General features: G+C 36.4%; 2 protein-coding genes across 4 annotated transcripts in view; one reads left to right on the top strand and one right to left on the bottom strand.

The window, feature by feature from the left end:
- Nucleotides 1-1,285, top strand: part of CLDN20 (claudin 20) — a 1,430-nt gene extending 145 nt beyond the window's left edge. The window contains exon 1 of the mRNA XM_010581866.1: nucleotides 1-1,285. This exon is cut by the window's left edge and continues 145 nt beyond it. Within this exon, the coding sequence (XP_010580168.1) occupies nucleotides 126-785 (660 nt within the window). The 5' untranslated portion in view covers nucleotides 1-125 and the 3' untranslated portion in view covers nucleotides 786-1,285.
- The window catches only part of TFB1M (transcription factor B1, mitochondrial), a 26,979-nt gene that overhangs the window by 9,487 nt on the left and 464 nt on the right, over nucleotides 1-17,028 (bottom strand). For 2 of the 3 annotated variants that reach the window (XM_010581868.1, XM_010581867.1), the window contains exons 2-6: nucleotides 16,147-16,304; nucleotides 14,474-14,625; nucleotides 10,771-10,879; nucleotides 8,798-8,949; nucleotides 4,644-4,763 (exon numbers count right to left, since the gene is read on the bottom strand). In XM_010581868.1, the coding sequence (XP_010580170.1) occupies nucleotides 4,644-4,763; nucleotides 8,798-8,949; nucleotides 10,771-10,879; nucleotides 14,474-14,625; nucleotides 16,147-16,279 (666 nt within the window). In that variant the 5' untranslated portion in view covers nucleotides 16,280-16,304. Of the gene's footprint in view, nucleotides 1-4,643; nucleotides 4,764-8,797; nucleotides 8,950-10,770; nucleotides 10,880-14,473; nucleotides 14,626-16,146; nucleotides 16,305-16,684; nucleotides 16,724-17,028 lie in introns of those variants that run through there. The other variant, XM_010581869.1, reaches the window with a different exon arrangement.

The following is a 17,028-nucleotide window of genomic DNA, read 5'->3' as shown; positions in this document are numbered from 1 at the left end:
ACTTCTCCTCCCCCCCCTCCTCCCTATTACACAGAGGGCTACAGCCTTGGCTACGAAGCTACCAACCAGTTACACTCATTTACAAGAGAAAAACAGGCAGACAAAAGGTGACAGCAGATATCATCATGGCATCAGCAAGTCTGCAGTTCTTTGCTTTTATTCTGGCCTTGTTTGGTGTTTTTGGAGATATCACCGCCACCTTGCTACCCAACTGGAAGGTAAATGCAGATGTTGGTTCAAATATCATAACAGCTATAACCCAGATGCAAGGGCTTTGGATGGACTGCACATGGTACAGCACTGGGATGTTTAGCTGTACCCTGAAATACTCCGTTCTCTCTCTCCCCATCTACATCCAGGCTGCACGGACCACCATGGTACTGTCTTGTATCCTATCAGCCTTTGGGATCTGCATCACTACAGTTGGAATGAAATGCACAAAGTTGGGAGGGGACCCTGACAGCAAGAGTCATGCTTGTTTTGCTGGAGGAGTCTGCTTCATTCTTGCAGGAATCTTTGGATTAGTACCAACATCCTGGTACACGAGGGAAATTATTTCAAATTTTCTGGACCAGACCATTCCAGAGAGCAGTAAACATGAACCAGGAGGAGCAGTTTATACAGGATTCATTTCAGCAGCGTTTCTGCTTATTGCAGGTGTAATCTTCTGCACTTCCTGTTTTGAAAAGCAGCAAGGAGCATGGATTTACCGTCCAAAGCAGCACCATTTTCCATCCACGGAGCAGGAGAGCAACGCAGGTTACAACCTGAAGGACTATGTATAAAATACAGTTACTTCTATCTGTTGAAGCTTTTTTTGTGCTAAGTGTAGTTTGATTATTTCAAAGAATGTATAACATATAGCACTTTTCTTGCATCTGGGTTGTAGTTATGTTTAAGCAAGGTATTTCATTTATAGCGGTATCCACAAAAAGAATGAAGAAGGAAACAATGCTTAAGTCTGCTACAAAAGTACTTTTTTGTGTTGATTTTTCAAACCATTCTTTTTGACTTTCCAAGTAACATTTATTGAAGAAAAAGTAACTATTTTAAAACATAACTGACAGAATAATTAATGTACTGATGGCTTGTTACAGCAAAGATGCTTAAAAACTAACTGCCTTCTATTTAGCAAATCAGGCTATCAATAACATATAATGTTTTATAGTGTATTTTACATTTTTATCTTTATTTTAGTCATGATGCAGGGAAAAAACCCCAACCACTCTTTGTCCAAGAAGCCCAATTCAATGGTTTTTAAATAGCAGACACATCTGCCTTCCATTTTCAGTTCTAAATTGCCTTGGTAACTAGATTTCTTAAAAAAAAAAAACAAACAAAAAAACCCCCCACACCAAAACCAACAAAAAAACAAAAAACACACACACAAACACCAAAACAAAGCAAAAAACCACAACAAAAACTCCCAGACCCAAACCTTAGCTGCATTGTATATTCTGCATATCAGGCTGAAGAATCAGCAGTACCATTCAGATCTTGCCAAAAATGGCTCTCCCGCCCCAAACTGCCACCTGCTGTGGGTTTCATTTATTATTGTTAAAGAAATGTCTACTCAGCATTCACCAATTGCTGCTAATCTATCATTACACAATGAATGTTAGATTTGACGAGTGATACAACAGAAATGTAACCATGACTATGAAAACACCTGCAAACTGTAAGACACAGGATACAAAGTAAATTATCTGTGTTCCAGAAAAATCTGGAAGCCTTCTGGCTTACACTTCTTCAAAGTAGCTTTTAACAGCTCAAATCACACAGCTACCATTTATTGTCTTCTACATTTCTGGCCTTCTAAAAGAACTTTGTAAGTCCTTGTAATTATTCCTGTCGGGTCTGTTTCAGGCCCGCTCCCATGTATTCTATTACTGTAAAATGTAATATACAATGGTGATGAAGAGACAGCTTCTTTGTCTAAATTTATTTTCTTAACTCCCTTATTTTGATTAATAATCTTAGATCCTTTAACCTTTTCTTTCACCACACAGATTTTGTTTTGTATTGTCATTGGCAGAGTATGTTCTATCTAAACGCTTCCCTAAATGAGAATCAAATTGATGGTAATTTGCTAGCATGTGTAAGGGAATGGAGAAGGAGTATGATACAGGCCTTTAAATTTAGGAATACAATAATGCTGGATGAGTCTTTCAACAAAACCAACTGCTCTTTATTTTGCATATTTATATACAACTTTCATTTCCCATATTATTAACCTGAAGTTTACTAAAACAGTATGAAGGGGCCTTAACATTATACCTACAGTTTGTTGGAAAAAGTAAGATCTTCTGTTACAGCATTTGAGAAAATGGAATGTTTTATGCATCTAATATGTAAAGAGTCTTTATTCGAATATACATAGAACGGAATTACATCTTGCTTGTATTACCACTGTTACGTAGCCATTTTGAGTTTCCTATGTATCCATTAAGAAGCTTGTTTTGGACAATTCCTAATGCTAGTATCAGCAGTTATTTGGTATTGGAAAGACTGAACTATGACCAAAAAGCCAAGTTTTCTTTGCTTAGACACAACGCTGTGCAGCACCATTCCATTCCATAAACCAATAGTCTTTTATATCTCAAATAATATTAATTCATTGGGCAAATAAAGTAGACAACTCATTCCCAAAAACATGCATCTCCACCTTTAGTAAGTGGTTTGACATGACACTAAGCTGTGATCATTGCTATGTATGTGAATTAAAACTAACATTTGTAAAGTAAGAACCAAAGGCATTTTCACAGGAGGGCATAAGAAAAAGATAGTAACTGCATATTATGAGCAAAATGAGGTATTCATCGGTTACATAAGCAGCAAATTTTTCTTCCTAAAACTTTATACAGAAGTACCTGAATTTCCTTGTATGCCTATGAAAACGAAATGAAGCACTTAGCCACTTCATTCACAATATGCTGCAAGAGCTTTCCAAGAAAACGAAGATTCTGTCAGAAACAGTAATATCTAAAACCATGTCAGTCTATGGCTAAAAGAACAAGGACAAAACAGAAGATCAATCTACAACAGGAGTTTGAAGGAAACAAAATATAGTGAGAACAGGTCTGTCTGAAAAATTTGTACTTTCTGCTTTTGCTATATAAGCAATACTTGTTTTAACTCAAAGAAATATATTAAATAAAAATATGCTTGCCTTTAGTAGGACTGCCTTTTTTATTCAAGAGAGCACCAACAGACTGTAGGATTTGCTTGTACTAAGACATTTGTCACAACTCTGAGTTACCTCTCTCTCAGTCAACTACGGCCTTTTCAGTACAGGAAAATGGGAATATCAGTTATAGCTTCCCAATTCTGAGACACAATCTGCACAAGACTTTTGACTACACTAGCTCTACTATGGCCTCAAATTGTATCCACCATTGAGAAACCACCACCACAAAACTGGAATTTTAGCCTTACTGAACACTATTTCACATATTTGACAGTAAAATGACATCCTGAAATTATTTTTCATTCAGCTAGGACACAGGAAGAAAAACCACCGAAGAACCCCAACCCAAAAATGCAAAGCAAAAAATAACATGTCTTAAGCATGGTTATTTTTCTTCACAACAGACTGCTGTCACAACTAATAATTTAACATGTTTGAACAATTACTTGTTCAAAAAATAGTAACAGAATTTTAAATCATCATCAGAATATGCCCAGGTAGAGGCCTTAAAATTCATTGTGATAAAGAGAGACAATGACCTTCCAAAGGTTCTTAGGAGATAAGCCTGAAGAGTAAAAAGACCCAGAGAGAGACTGCGATAAGGGGGAAGGGAGACGTATTGATGAATCGAACCAACCAGTTTAAGAGGATCTTTCAGATGCTGGAAGTTCATTTCTGAACCAGAACACTAGACTTCCATGTGAATTCAGAGGAAACAGACCCCACTTAGTGTCAGGCACACATTTTAACAAAAAAAATCTTGTCCAAAATGCAGTTTAATTTACTAATTCTTGATTTCTGTAATCATAATGGCTATTAATAAAAACCAGTGGCAGTAGATAAGAGGACAGCAAAGAGACTGTTCTCCTCTACTCACTCAAGAGCAGATAGGAGGGAGAAAAGATTGTTACTTTTTTAAACAGGCAGTGGGATGTAGGTGACAAAGTGCTACAGCGAATAGGAGGGAGTTAAATATGCTAAAGCTGAGTAGGGTGAAACGTAAAGATTATAGACACAGTAAAATTAGATATCTTTGACAAAGATGACAAATGAAAGGCTTTTATTTATCAGGGTCTTTCAAAAGACCTATCAAATTTTCTAGGCACAATTCCCAAACTGTTTATAAATGCAAACTGTAAAACAGCAGGCTTTCCAAAGACACTACAATCCTAGTGGACTATCCGGTCATTAAATCCTAATCTCCTTCTCCAGAAACACCCAAAGTAGTACTCTGATCTTGCAGATAGCCTTGAAGGTCAAAGCCAAGTTCTGAGGAACCAAAAAGAAAAGCGCCCTTTGAAGGAAGTATGCTTCATTTACAGGAATATCACATGACTCCACTTCATAGTATGGAGATATTGAACTAGAGCACCCAACTGTGTTCCTTACTCAAAATCAGATATATTGCTTGACTGACAGATTAACAAAAAACCCAAAGAAATACATCAAAACTTACCTCTGGCTTTGGTACAAAGGCTTGACCTGGAATTATGAAACAGTTTTCAACAGTGCAGAGATGCTGAGACATGATGGACAGTCTGCTACGTTGCTTACCTCCTGGATTAGCTGTAAGCCTCTATTGAAGAATCGAAACATGTAAATCAGTGAAACTGAATTGACCAAGTCGTCAGTTATTTTAAAGCTTGATTTTCAGTAAAATCAAAGGCAAAGAAATTAAAAAAAAAATAAATTGTTAAGAACTCATATCAAAGTTTATGCCTAGTTCATCTAGAATTTTTTTCTCCAATGTAGCACCATTTCACTAAGATGCCATGCTAATTTACAACCTCAGTCCTGCAATCAAATGCACATGAAAAGGAGCTCCTTGAACTTCTGCAGAACTTAATGAATGTCAAAAGAATTTTGTATGGGCACAAAAGAAAACTAAAACTATTTTGACTGCAGGATTCAAAACAAACATAACACCAGCTGACAGTATTCTCACATCCTTTCCTTCCGCTGTTTCTGTATCAAATATTACTATTTTTCCCCTTCAAGATGAAACAAAGCTCCAAAAACTCAAAGTCAGATAAAACCAAAATTTCTTTGTTATTAACTAGTCTTCGCTTACAATACATGCAAGGAAGCTGGATCTACTTTACATAAATTTAGAATACCTAACAGTAAGAGCATCTAATACATAAAGCTCAGTTTGGTAATTCTCTGGTTTTCCCAAGAAATTTCTTACAAAGATTATCAAAAAAGTAGCCTGGGCAGAGTTTTTCTACACTTTAATGACCTGGCAAGAAACATGTTCTCTGTGTTTTGCTAGCACAAACAAAATTTAAACATAAAAAAGCACCCAGTAAAACAAGTGTCAAATGGTGAAAGGCATTACACTAACTATGCAGAAGTAGAATTTTGAAGATTCCTGGTTTTAGTTACCACTACCTTATAAAAAATAAAAGATGAAAACCAACTGCATATCTGCTAATATCTGTACATCACATACCTTCAGATGAAAACCCTACTCATGAAATGCTGCCATGCTTAATAAAACAAACTGTGAAAAATAAAACTAAACCTATTGCTAAAGTTGGTTTTTTTTTTTAAACAACTCTCCTGAAAGGCAGTTTAAGTCTCAGCATAGAGCAAATAAAATACTTTTCAACGACATTTCAGAAAGAAAGCTCAGTGATTCTTTTTGCCTACATCAGCATTAAAACTGCCTTCATTATTGTTTCAGAGGAAACCTATTAAAAAAATTATCTATCCACCATTGTTATTATTCTCTGAAAAAAAATAGGTTGCAAAGTCTAACAATGCAATCAGATATGCACTTCCTTAACCTCTGCAGTGGAAATGAAACAGACCTAATGACAACACTTGTAGTCCTTCTAATGCCAATTCAAATAAGCCAGTCTTTACTTTCCACAAAAACAATCTAACAAGTCTCAGGCAATTAGTTCCTGCTTCTCAGCTCCAGAAAGGACAACTTAACAACATCCACCTCTGGGCAGTAACATCTTAAACCATTTCAAACACATCAGCAGGAACATACCTGTGTACAGCACTGCTCAAGGAACACAAAAATGCTGAGAATATACTCCAGAATAGAATCATAGAATAGTTTGGGTTGGAAGGGATCTTTAAATGTCATCTAGTCTACCCCCCCATGCAATGAGCTGGAACACCTTCAACTAGATCAGGTTGCTCAGAGCCCCGTCCAACATGACCTTGAAAGTTTCCAGGGATGGGACATCTACCACCCCTCTGAGCAACCTGTTCCCATGTTTTATCACCCTCGTTGTAAAAATTTTTTTCCTCACATCTAGTCTAAATCCGCCCTCTTTTAGTTTAAAACCATTACCCCTTGCACTATTGCAGCAGGCCCTGCTAGAAAGTTTGTCCCCATACTTCTGTCACCTAACCTATTTTTGTAGGGTTTTTTCCCCTCAGTTCTCAAAATTTTCTTTGTTCTTACTTTAAAGATATAGAGAGCATCTGAAACTGCACTAAGTAAACCACACTGGAGTTCAACTAACTAGGTAACATTTTTACATCTGCTATAACAATTTCAGCAAGGCACGAAGCAAAACAAAGATTCTGAAACCTAACCTGGAATACAATCAAGGTGGTACTTGACAACTCTTCTAATGCTCCTCACTATTTACCACTCTCAATGACCACCTCAGGAACAACTATTTGGTTTATTCTTCAGTAAGCTATACCATACAATTGTGGTTTTCATTAACATGTATCAAAACCCCATTATCACTGAATCTGCAAAATCTGTCACAGGAATTAACCTACTCAAACAATTAGACTGGCAAAGCTGACCATATAAAGTAATATTAAACACATGTTAGTACACAAGTCACTTTCTGCAAACCAACTTTCTTTTAGAACATAAGTATTTATATTTATCCTATATCAGTTATGAAAACATAATGGTAATTTTTCTTCTGTTTGCTGCTCAAAAATCTGAATTATTTTCCACTTTATTAGCACCTTTTGCCTAGTGTTCTAAATAGACAGCAGTGTTATATACCAAATGATTAAGTATTCTGCTCTTCTAACACGCCTGTCTTCCAGATATCTAACAGTTTAGCACCCCACCTCCCAGCCTGCAGATCATGTTGGCAGAGATGTTCAGGCAAACTACTCTGCCTAGTTTTACTCAAAATCAGAGACTGACAAAGATGTTCTATTTAAACTGAAATATGACTCATTTTAATGGAAGTGGGCCAGGAAGTACCCAGCCCAGATGACAGATTTGAGGTGAAGCACTGAGGCATTTGGGGCAAGGTAAAAATTCTTATCCACAAAGTCCTTCTGGAAAACAGATCTGGATTTTTTTAATGCCTGAAACCACATGAGCTCAGAACTGAATTAAGAAATCTAGCTTATTTCATACCAAATGTTTGTCCCTGGTGTTCTCTAGAGCCACCTACTGGAAATACTTCAGTACTTGTCTTGAATCTTGATTGCAGGGCTAGAGTAATGACAGCACAATATGCTTTTCTATCACCCCCAAAAACAACAGCAGACATGCTACTTGCGTATATAATTATTGCTAATCTACATACCAAAAAACCCACAGCAAAATGTTCCTATTAGAATTTTTACTTTGAAAGAGTAAAATTAAAACACACACATCTATTTTGCACACAGAAAACCAGGTATTTACGAACACTGGAGTAATTAGATGGAAATTCAGTTTTCAGACTGATGTGCAATTCTTTTTTTTTTTTTTTTTTTTGAAAGGAAGTGAGATGCTGGTAAGGAGCCATACTGAGATGCTGATAAGAAGCCCTACTGCTTTCATAAATACAAACCAAAAAGTCTTCCAACCTCTATGTTGTTTCATGCAATGGCAACAGAAATAAGCCGTTAAGTCTGAAAGCACTGTGGAGTAAGTCAACCTAATATCAACTGATCTAGAGTATCAACTGATCTAGAACTAGCACTACTACATAGCAGATCAGTTTGGCCTTTAAAATCTCAATTTGCTCTTGGACTTGCTGTGACAGAACTCAAATGATGCCTTTTTACACACACAAGACTGGCAGCAATCCATTAATAATTCTTACACCAAGTCTCGTGCAAAAAAGCCAGTCAGTTTCCACGGTCTTGAGAAACACTCCGCGTTTTGTGTTTAATCACAACTGGAAATAATGTTAACCTTCCATTTTTCCTTATTTCAAGGAAGGTGTCTTCTTTTTTAAAAATTATTTTTAATTAAGAGGGCAAGGAAATAACTATATGTCTTGAGATGACTGAAACGCAAGGAAAAACCAACTGATGAAATGGTGCATGAATGACTGTGAGAGAAGATATTTAAAAACAGAAGAGTGCTGTGGAATCTATTCATGTCAAAAATAATCTGTTGTCTTCTGAAGTCAGATAAGTACCGTAAGGAAATATATCCCTCCATAAGAAATTTTAAAACAATAATATTTATGTGCTGTGAAAGGATCAAAGCAGATGATTAACTCAACATTAAAATTCATAATTTATAGCCACAAAACCTAAAAATTGAGCCAACTCTTTCCTCTCTTTTTAAAGCCAACTAAGATTGGTTTTGTACTTTTAAACAAAAGGTTACACGTAAACAAAGTTTTGTCAATTGAGCATCTGTAAAATTTTGGGAAAACACTGACATCTTACCTCTGCAACTTCCTTCTGAAAAGTCAATGTCATCTGTGTCCTGCCATAAATAAAAGGTCCATCCTTTTTGGAAACATTTTCAAGCCATTTGATGATTAGAGGAGTGGAAACACTGAAAGGCAGATTCCCAATGATATGTATATTTGGTGGCTCTGTTAACATTTGATGGAAGAAAAACAACTGTTAAAAAGGTTTGGATAAGATTTTGCCATGAAAGAACACATAAGTGAGAAAGAGATGTGCATATCAACCTAGATTTAAAATATGAAAACAATTTTTATCATGCCATGCCAAAATTATGCCTTTCCATTTATACTTGTCTTACACTGACAAAACTGTGTTACTATTCTCAGTAATTAGTTGCAAAAAAGTGGTTAGGTTTGGTTCTCATTTACATTTGAATAAAATCAGTAGCTTTCAGCTGATTTTCAGCTGATCCCCAGATTTCAGCTGAGCTCCTCCAGAATAGCAAAACTGTAACAACAACAAAACTACAACAGTGTTTCCATGATTTTAAACTATGACTATTAGGTACACAGTAACTAGCCGCACTCAACCTTCTGTCCAACACATTCCTCCCAGGACATTTTACTGAGTTTTCATAATTCCCCAAACAATCACCTAGCTCAAACTGTACAGAGCTCTCCTTCTGTGTTGAGTCCTCTGAAATCAAAAGGTCTTAGAGCAAGTACAAGACTTACCCATAAGAAGCAATATGTATTATTCAGCTATGGATCATATCAGTATGTATGTGTTCTACAACACAAAGCAGGCATTTCATTACCAGGGATCCTTATGTCTAAGCAGGAGTGCAATAGAAGCAGACAAAAGAAAAGCAAGTATGTTGTTTCTTAGATATTACAGCATTTAGTAACATGAATAAGAGATGAGAATATCAAATTCAAGCTGGTTTTCTGGCACACTTTACTTATGCACTTTTTAGGCTGTGGTATTTCTAGTATATTTGTGATATTACACATACCTCAGAGATGGCTAAGTATCTTTCTGATACCCACCAGCTTTTCAGATTTTCATATGACAATAATACAGAAAAACTGTATCTTACCTTTAATCAGTTAGCTCCAAAGACAACAATGACTTATATGTACATTCAAGAAAGGTAAATTTTTAAAAGCTGCACTACACCTTCACACATGTATTTGCTCATAGTTCTGTTTCATGAAGCAATTACCTTTTGCAATGAGGCAAATACAGCATAGAATTTTTCAAGGTGAACATAATGCGGCATGGTCTTTTATGTCCTAAGTCAGAAAGCAGTTTAACTGTTCTTCAGGCACTGCAGACAGTGACTCTACCTTAAATTAAGCAATGTGGAAAAGGGGACTGGGAGGTCATCTCTGATTTATCTAATATTACATGTTTTAACAGGGAGATGAAATTGAGTCCTGTGAGAACCTCAGATTTGAAAAAAAAAACAAACCCACCACAAAAACAAACCCCAAAACAACAAACCACCAAATCTCTGATTAGATTCTACTCTTGCCAAAGATATCTACCTGAAACCAAAGCAATGAGAAAACTCAGTTTTTGAGGACAAATTTCCTAAAAGTTTCAAAGCAAGTTACAGAAATTTCTTCAGTGGAATAATAGCAGTGGTGGCTTCTGGCTTCTTCAAAAAGAGGAAGAAGCTGGGAAGAAAGTATAACATTTGATTTGCTTTTATACTTTCCTAGAGTCATTATTGTACAGTCAAGACACTCTTAAGGTTAATAACTGCAAAGCTCCTCACTGTTGACTAAGGTGAATGTCATGCAAATTCCGCTGATTTGTCTTAGAAGATGATTCTCTGTTTCCTTCTAGAAAGGAAGAAAGTTAGCTCGCCTCTCTCTTCTTACCTTCAAAAAGTATCAGAATTGATTAACACCTGCACTGAGTGAACTCCAACTGTATCACCACACTTAAGACTGACTCAGAAGCCTTAAAAATGAAATAAACCAAATCAAAATACTAACCATCTTCCCAGTTCTTTTTTAAGTGCTTTGGAAAAACCTTCTCCATCTTATATGTCAGGATATCGCCATGAACAATACGCACTTTTCCTGGAGCTGCTTCAGATAACATCTGTTTGTAAGCAAGCAAGCAGAATTCACAGTGAGTATTAACCAAACTGATTGCCAGTTTCAGCCACAGCAGGAATGAAACCATTGCTACATATTTATCTTCAATACATAAAAAAGCACAATAGCAGTTAAAACTGAGCACACTATTACTAAGTATTTACTTTCAAAAAGCAAACACTACCAAAAAAAGTTTAATGTGTGATTCTGTAAATGCTTATTATTCACAGCTGTGGAATTCTTAATAGGGAATTTAAACTTGAAAAGACTAAGAGTCTCGTCAACAAGGACAATTAACACTAACAGGACCCCACCTGATTTAAGTAATAATGCAAGCAGCAGGTTTTGAAAAGTTTTTAGATCCATTACCTATGGAAACAAGGCTCCTGTTGTTTGTCCCCCTTGCAGCTGTAGGGTCTATTATCCAATTTTAGCCATATGTGATACAAGGCTGCAGAAATATTTAGTCATTTTTTTCTTTTACATAAAAAAGGGGGAAAAGATTCTCTTAATACTCCCTGTAGTAGTCTGAACTCACACCATGAAAAACCAAGCAGTTCCCAAAAATGAGGGAATGAGTACCTAGCAGTAGAGAAAAATCTCAAAAATTTGCATCTTTTTAGACATTACAAAATCCACTCTGTTGTCAACTTCTTTATCCCACTTCTGCAGGTCATCTAGTATTTAATAAAGGCTGAAATGTAAACTCAGAACCGGCTGTGGTTTGATGACCAATTCTTTCATTTCTGGTGTCAGTTTACACAATCAAAGTTACTTAAGTTTTTTAGTGTTGTACCAATCTTTTCTCTTACAGTATGAAACTATGCACAAACAGCACAATTCAAAAGCTAAGTCAACTTCTACAAAGATGACATCTGGGAATATTTATTGTTCCCAAGTTAGAACAATGAAAAATGGCTTAAAGAACAATTTTGCTTTTGCACAGAAATCCTAATTCATAAACAGTTAAGTGCCAGTGGCTTAACTGCTGAAATAAACTGCTCACCATTGTTAGTTCCATCTTCAATCTGAATCGTATTTATATGCTCAGGGGCACAAACAGCTTTCGCAGGTCTCTAAGTCAAAGGAAAGCACTGCTTTCTCATACTGTTCACAAAATTTTTTTGAGTAAAAGTTTTTTTTACCATGAAAAAAGCTAAATTTTGTGTAGAGTACTAAAAAAAGCTTAACTAAAACCTAAGTGTTCCTACATGTTTTAAATGCAATTATTTCCAAATAGAAAAAATAAATCTAACCTCAACTCCAAACCACTTAACAGATTTTTCAGCATTACACTAGCAATTATAGGGCATACAAATTCACTAATCTGCCATGATTTGTCAAATCTTTCTTTGAAGCTGTTATTAAATGCTATAACAGGATGAAACATAAGATCAATAAAGTTAGAAAATAGCATCAGAGGAAGCAGTCAGCTGCCTACACAAGAATGGATTAACATATGATATATTGTTTTTTAATAATGGTTTTCATGTCAAGAGGAATCTGGGGGTTTTTGAGTATCACACTTCACATAAATGAGGACTGCATTTAATTTGTGAGCAGAAAATCACAGTTGTATATTTCTGATTTGAAATAAAGACTCAGAAATCCACTGAAACTTTCTCCATTTTAAGGCCAATGTGTGCAGCTAACACAATTCCAGGAGTTCTTGTGCACCAAGCACACGAGCCAAATGATTCTCCACCATACAGATCCTCTCGTTCTTCACACACAACCAAAAGGGCACGAAGAAAACGTAAAGGGCATAGTTTAAAAAATGAAATTGTGTTCCTGGAAGAATTCTATACTCAATCCACTCTCTGGCTGAGAGCACCCTTTCTTTCCTCATAAATCTTTCCAGCCTAGCAACTATTAGGGCATATGGTGGTTGTGATTCTTTAAGAGCGAGACAGAACTGACAGACTCTCAGTTTATGTGTACAGAGTAAACGTTTACACATGTTCTTCACTATAGTTCAGTTTTGCAGTAAAGAGGATCCCAACTTCAGTTTTGTGATAAAGACCACAGCCTGAAAAAGTTAATGAAAAACACTGTATGCTTTACATCAGTGATTTTATAAGTATCTGAACAGACATTTTAAAGTAATAGTCCCCAATTGGTATTTTAATCTCTGACATTTTCTGTTATTCAAATCTCAACCTTTTTATAAGCACTTGGTTTTGATAGAGCTTTTAATGGGAAACCAGAAAAAAAATAGGTATTACAACCCACATTATCACAAAAGAAAGATTCATTCTGTTATGTATCACCTTATTTGGAAGGAAAAAAACAACACCAAATTTAACACTAATGGATGCAACATATTTCTTGTTCATTCACATCCACTATTACCGAGTTATAGCATCTTTATATTCAATAACCTCATTCAGACATATTTATTTCTACTGTGAGAAGGTTGCTAATTAAAAATAATGACTAACATTAATTCACTTGAATAGTAAAGATAATTACATACCACAAGCTCATTATAGACCCTGAAAAGTATACTTTTATTCAGAGAAATCTGTTGTAGTGGCTGCATTTGGAAAGATCAGAAAAATTGTCTAAGTACTTAAAAAACTCTGTTAGCTAAAGCAAGTATCATTTAATCTCAAATTCTCTCCAATCCCAAACCAGTTCTTAAAACCTAAAAGAAAAATGCAGATTTGCACCCACTCAAGAAAAGTGAAAACAGGAAGGTTTCATACTTTGTAAGGTAAAGATGGCATACTGTAAATTATCAATGGCTAACCCTACAAAGACATAGTTACATGCATATTCAGGTTTAAGGATATGAGCAGTTTCATTCATATCTTACATTGGTTTTGTCCTACAAAGAGATGGTAGCACTTCTCAAGTGAACTACCTATTTATCTTCACTGCTGATTTACTACAGAAGACACAGCGCAATATAAGTAAAGCCCTTTGAATTGCTATAATCTGAGATTGTAGAGGCACAAGAAAACAGTCAAATCCGAAGAGATTTTGGACTCTGTTTTTCTTGATAGATTTACACAGCCAAATTCCATAAACATGGAAACTTAAATAGCAACACAAGTAGATGGCATTTGAAAAATGCCACAATGACTTCTGAACTCATACTGACTTTAAACCAAAGGAAGTTTAAGAGTGGGTTTTTTTAAATGTAAAATAAACGCTTGCTTTATTCTTCCTTATCTGGATGTTAATCCACATTGAATTGTATTAACTGGAGATATGCTTTCACAATTTTATAAACTTTAAAGCATAATTATTAGGATTAAAATGAAAAATAAGACCAAAGGACATTACATTCAGCCTTCAGACTACTATTTCACCTGCATGGTGAAATGCACCCTAAACGTCTCAACCTGAAACAAACAGACAGGCCTCAGCATTAATTCAGTTGCAGAATCAGGTCCTGAAGGGCCTATGAGAAAGGAGGAGCAATTAATTGCTATGCTGTGTATTTTCATCTTCAAGCAAACGATAGCTCCGATTTAAGCCAAAGCAGCAAATCTATTTTCAATGCTGAGATCTCAACAAGACACTTGGAACCTTTCTATGTTCTTATTCAATGTTGTGGATACATTTATAAAAATTATGCTCCAGTTGGTACCTGCAATCCTGGAATAAATCGAGCATCTTTTTCAATTAAAAGGAGTTGTTCAACACCAGCACTGAGAATGGATCTGGTAATTCCTCCTGGCCCAGGGCCCACTTCGCAAACATGGGCATTTTTCAGCTCGCCAGCTTGTCTCACTATCTTGTCTGCAAAACACAAAGCCCTTATTATTCTCCAGAAGATCCAGCTCACCAAGATAAACTCATTGTTTATTGTTAAAGCACAAGTGTGCTTATCTCGGAACAGACACAAACAGTGACACATCCCAGTTAAGCCTGCTAGACTGTACAGAATTCAGATCTGTTTCACACTACAAGATACGCTCAACTATTTAAAAAAGACTGTTTTCAGTTTAATGTTTTTAATATACATTGTTGCTCGTTACAGAATCAAATAAAAAGAGAATATTACCTCTCATCTGTAAACTAGCAGTACCATTCTCCTGCAAGTAAGCACTTGTGTTCAACATCCTAAAGTCTCACTACTTATCCTTATAAAAGTATTTCACTACGGTACCTCTGTTTCAAGGAAATTTAAGTAGTAAAGAAGAAACAGTGAAGCTCTACCAAGATTACAGTACGTACAGAGTAATTTTATGAGGGAGGAGCTGGAGTAAAGTAAGAGCAGTAAGAAGTAAAAATACAGGCAACTGGTAGTTATAGAAAAGTGGGGCAGTGGAAAGGTGAGGAAAAAATACCTGTATGTAAGTGGAATGATACAGCACTGGAAGGTATTACAGCCAGGCAAGAAAACAGATTAAGGATTAAAGTAAGGATTATAAATGTCGCTAATGAAACAAAGGAATCCTTAGGAAACATGGAGAGAAGATGCTAAGAGAAATTATGCTGCTCATTGTATAACTTAAGTATGCAATGAAAATAAGAAATATCTGAATGCTTGTCTACTTATAAGGTTTTACTAAATGCATGCAGACATTTTTATTCCAGGGTAAGAGTCCAGTTGTTCAGGAAGTGGAACCAAGTTTCACATTCATATTCTAAATCTTTATCAACCTGAATCTTCAAATGTAATCGAATCATCAGCTACTTGAAACTGCACTGCATTTATTACTGCAAAACCATTAGGACAGTAAAGAAACTCACCACTGATTGAACAGTGTCAGCTTTGTCACCCATTACTGACATGAAGCTGGAGAAAACCAAATTGTTCAGAACAATGTAACTGGTTCAAAAAAGCTACAACATTTCTGATAAACTGAGACACATGACCTTCCTAACCACAGTATATAGTGACTTAAACTGCACAATGAGTTACAGTACTTTCTACAATATGTAATAATCCAAAAAAAAATACTCATTTTTGAATCAAACTTATAAACTATAACAGTACCTGAATGGTAAAAGTACTACTAAGGCTTGGATTTTTGCATTTCAATCAGTAACCCGTATTTCATACAGGAATATAGTTTCTACCTAAAAATTACTCTGTAATTTATAAGCACACACATTTTCTAGGAATTTACAAGTAAAATCAATGTCTAAGCTAAAACTACTTTTAAAAGAAGTCTTTACAGGTTTACCATTGAGCTGCCATTAGTTTGACAGATGTCATCATGCAAACCATCTCGTTAGCTAGAACCTGGATTCTGAAGAAAACCAGGACACATGTTTTATAGTAGCTAAAAATATTAGAATAAAATATTTAACCTGTCAATCGCAAATCCAGTAGAAAGTTCTGGGAAAGTTGTTTCTGTGCTTTAAGGCGGAAGAGTTTAATGATGTCTCCAACAGTTGGCAGGGGAGGCAGACGGAAAGCTGCCACCTTTCCTGGAGCAGCCATAAAACAGAACTCTTGTTCCTTCCTCCTAGAAGGACATTGAAAAGCTGATTCTAGTAACTGCAATAAATTCTAATACACTTAATATTAAAAACGCTACTAAATTTACAAACCATTATACAAGCGCTAAATTTTAAACATCAGTATTGTGACTATTGTATGCAGTGCTTATGCTCGGCATGTATTTGTGGGATTTGGGCAGGTCTCGTTTTGTAGCTTTGCCAAAACATCACGTGAAACAAAACCCTCTCACAGTGGTTCAATGTCAAACTTTCATTAGTGCAGAAAAGAATCATTAAGGATAACCTGCTTGAATTCATGGCATCACATGAAGACAAGAGTATGTTCAATTAAAGTGTCCCCGAAGAAGAATTTAAAAGTTTTGGTTTGTTTTTATTACTGAATTACCTCCCTTTCTAAGCAGAGGCAAAGACGGGAACCCCGAGTGTAGACAACGGCATCAGCCGATTTAAAAAAAGAATTCTTCTCACTTTCAGCGCGGCGGGACAAAAGGTTTCGCCTCGCTCTGCTCGCCCCCGCCAGCCCCAGCCCCAGCCCCACCACCGCAGACCCCGGGGCCAGGAAGCTCCAGCACCGAGCGCTGCTCGGCAGCGGGGCCTGCCACCCGGCGCTGCCGCTTCCCGCTCTGCGGTACGGCCCTGCGGGGAGGCCGCCTCCCGCACCTGAGGCCTCAGCGGCCTCACGGCGGCGGCCGACGAGGGGGGAGCCGACGGGGGCGGAGCCACCGGCGG

This window comes from Haliaeetus leucocephalus, unplaced genomic scaffold, assembly GCF_000737465.1.
Source record: "Haliaeetus leucocephalus isolate CR32 unplaced genomic scaffold, Haliaeetus_leucocephalus-4.0 Scaffold819, whole genome shotgun sequence".
NCBI classification, from domain to species: domain Eukaryota; kingdom Metazoa; phylum Chordata; class Aves; order Accipitriformes; family Accipitridae; genus Haliaeetus; species Haliaeetus leucocephalus.
This window is presented reverse-complemented; position numbering and strand designations above follow the sequence as displayed.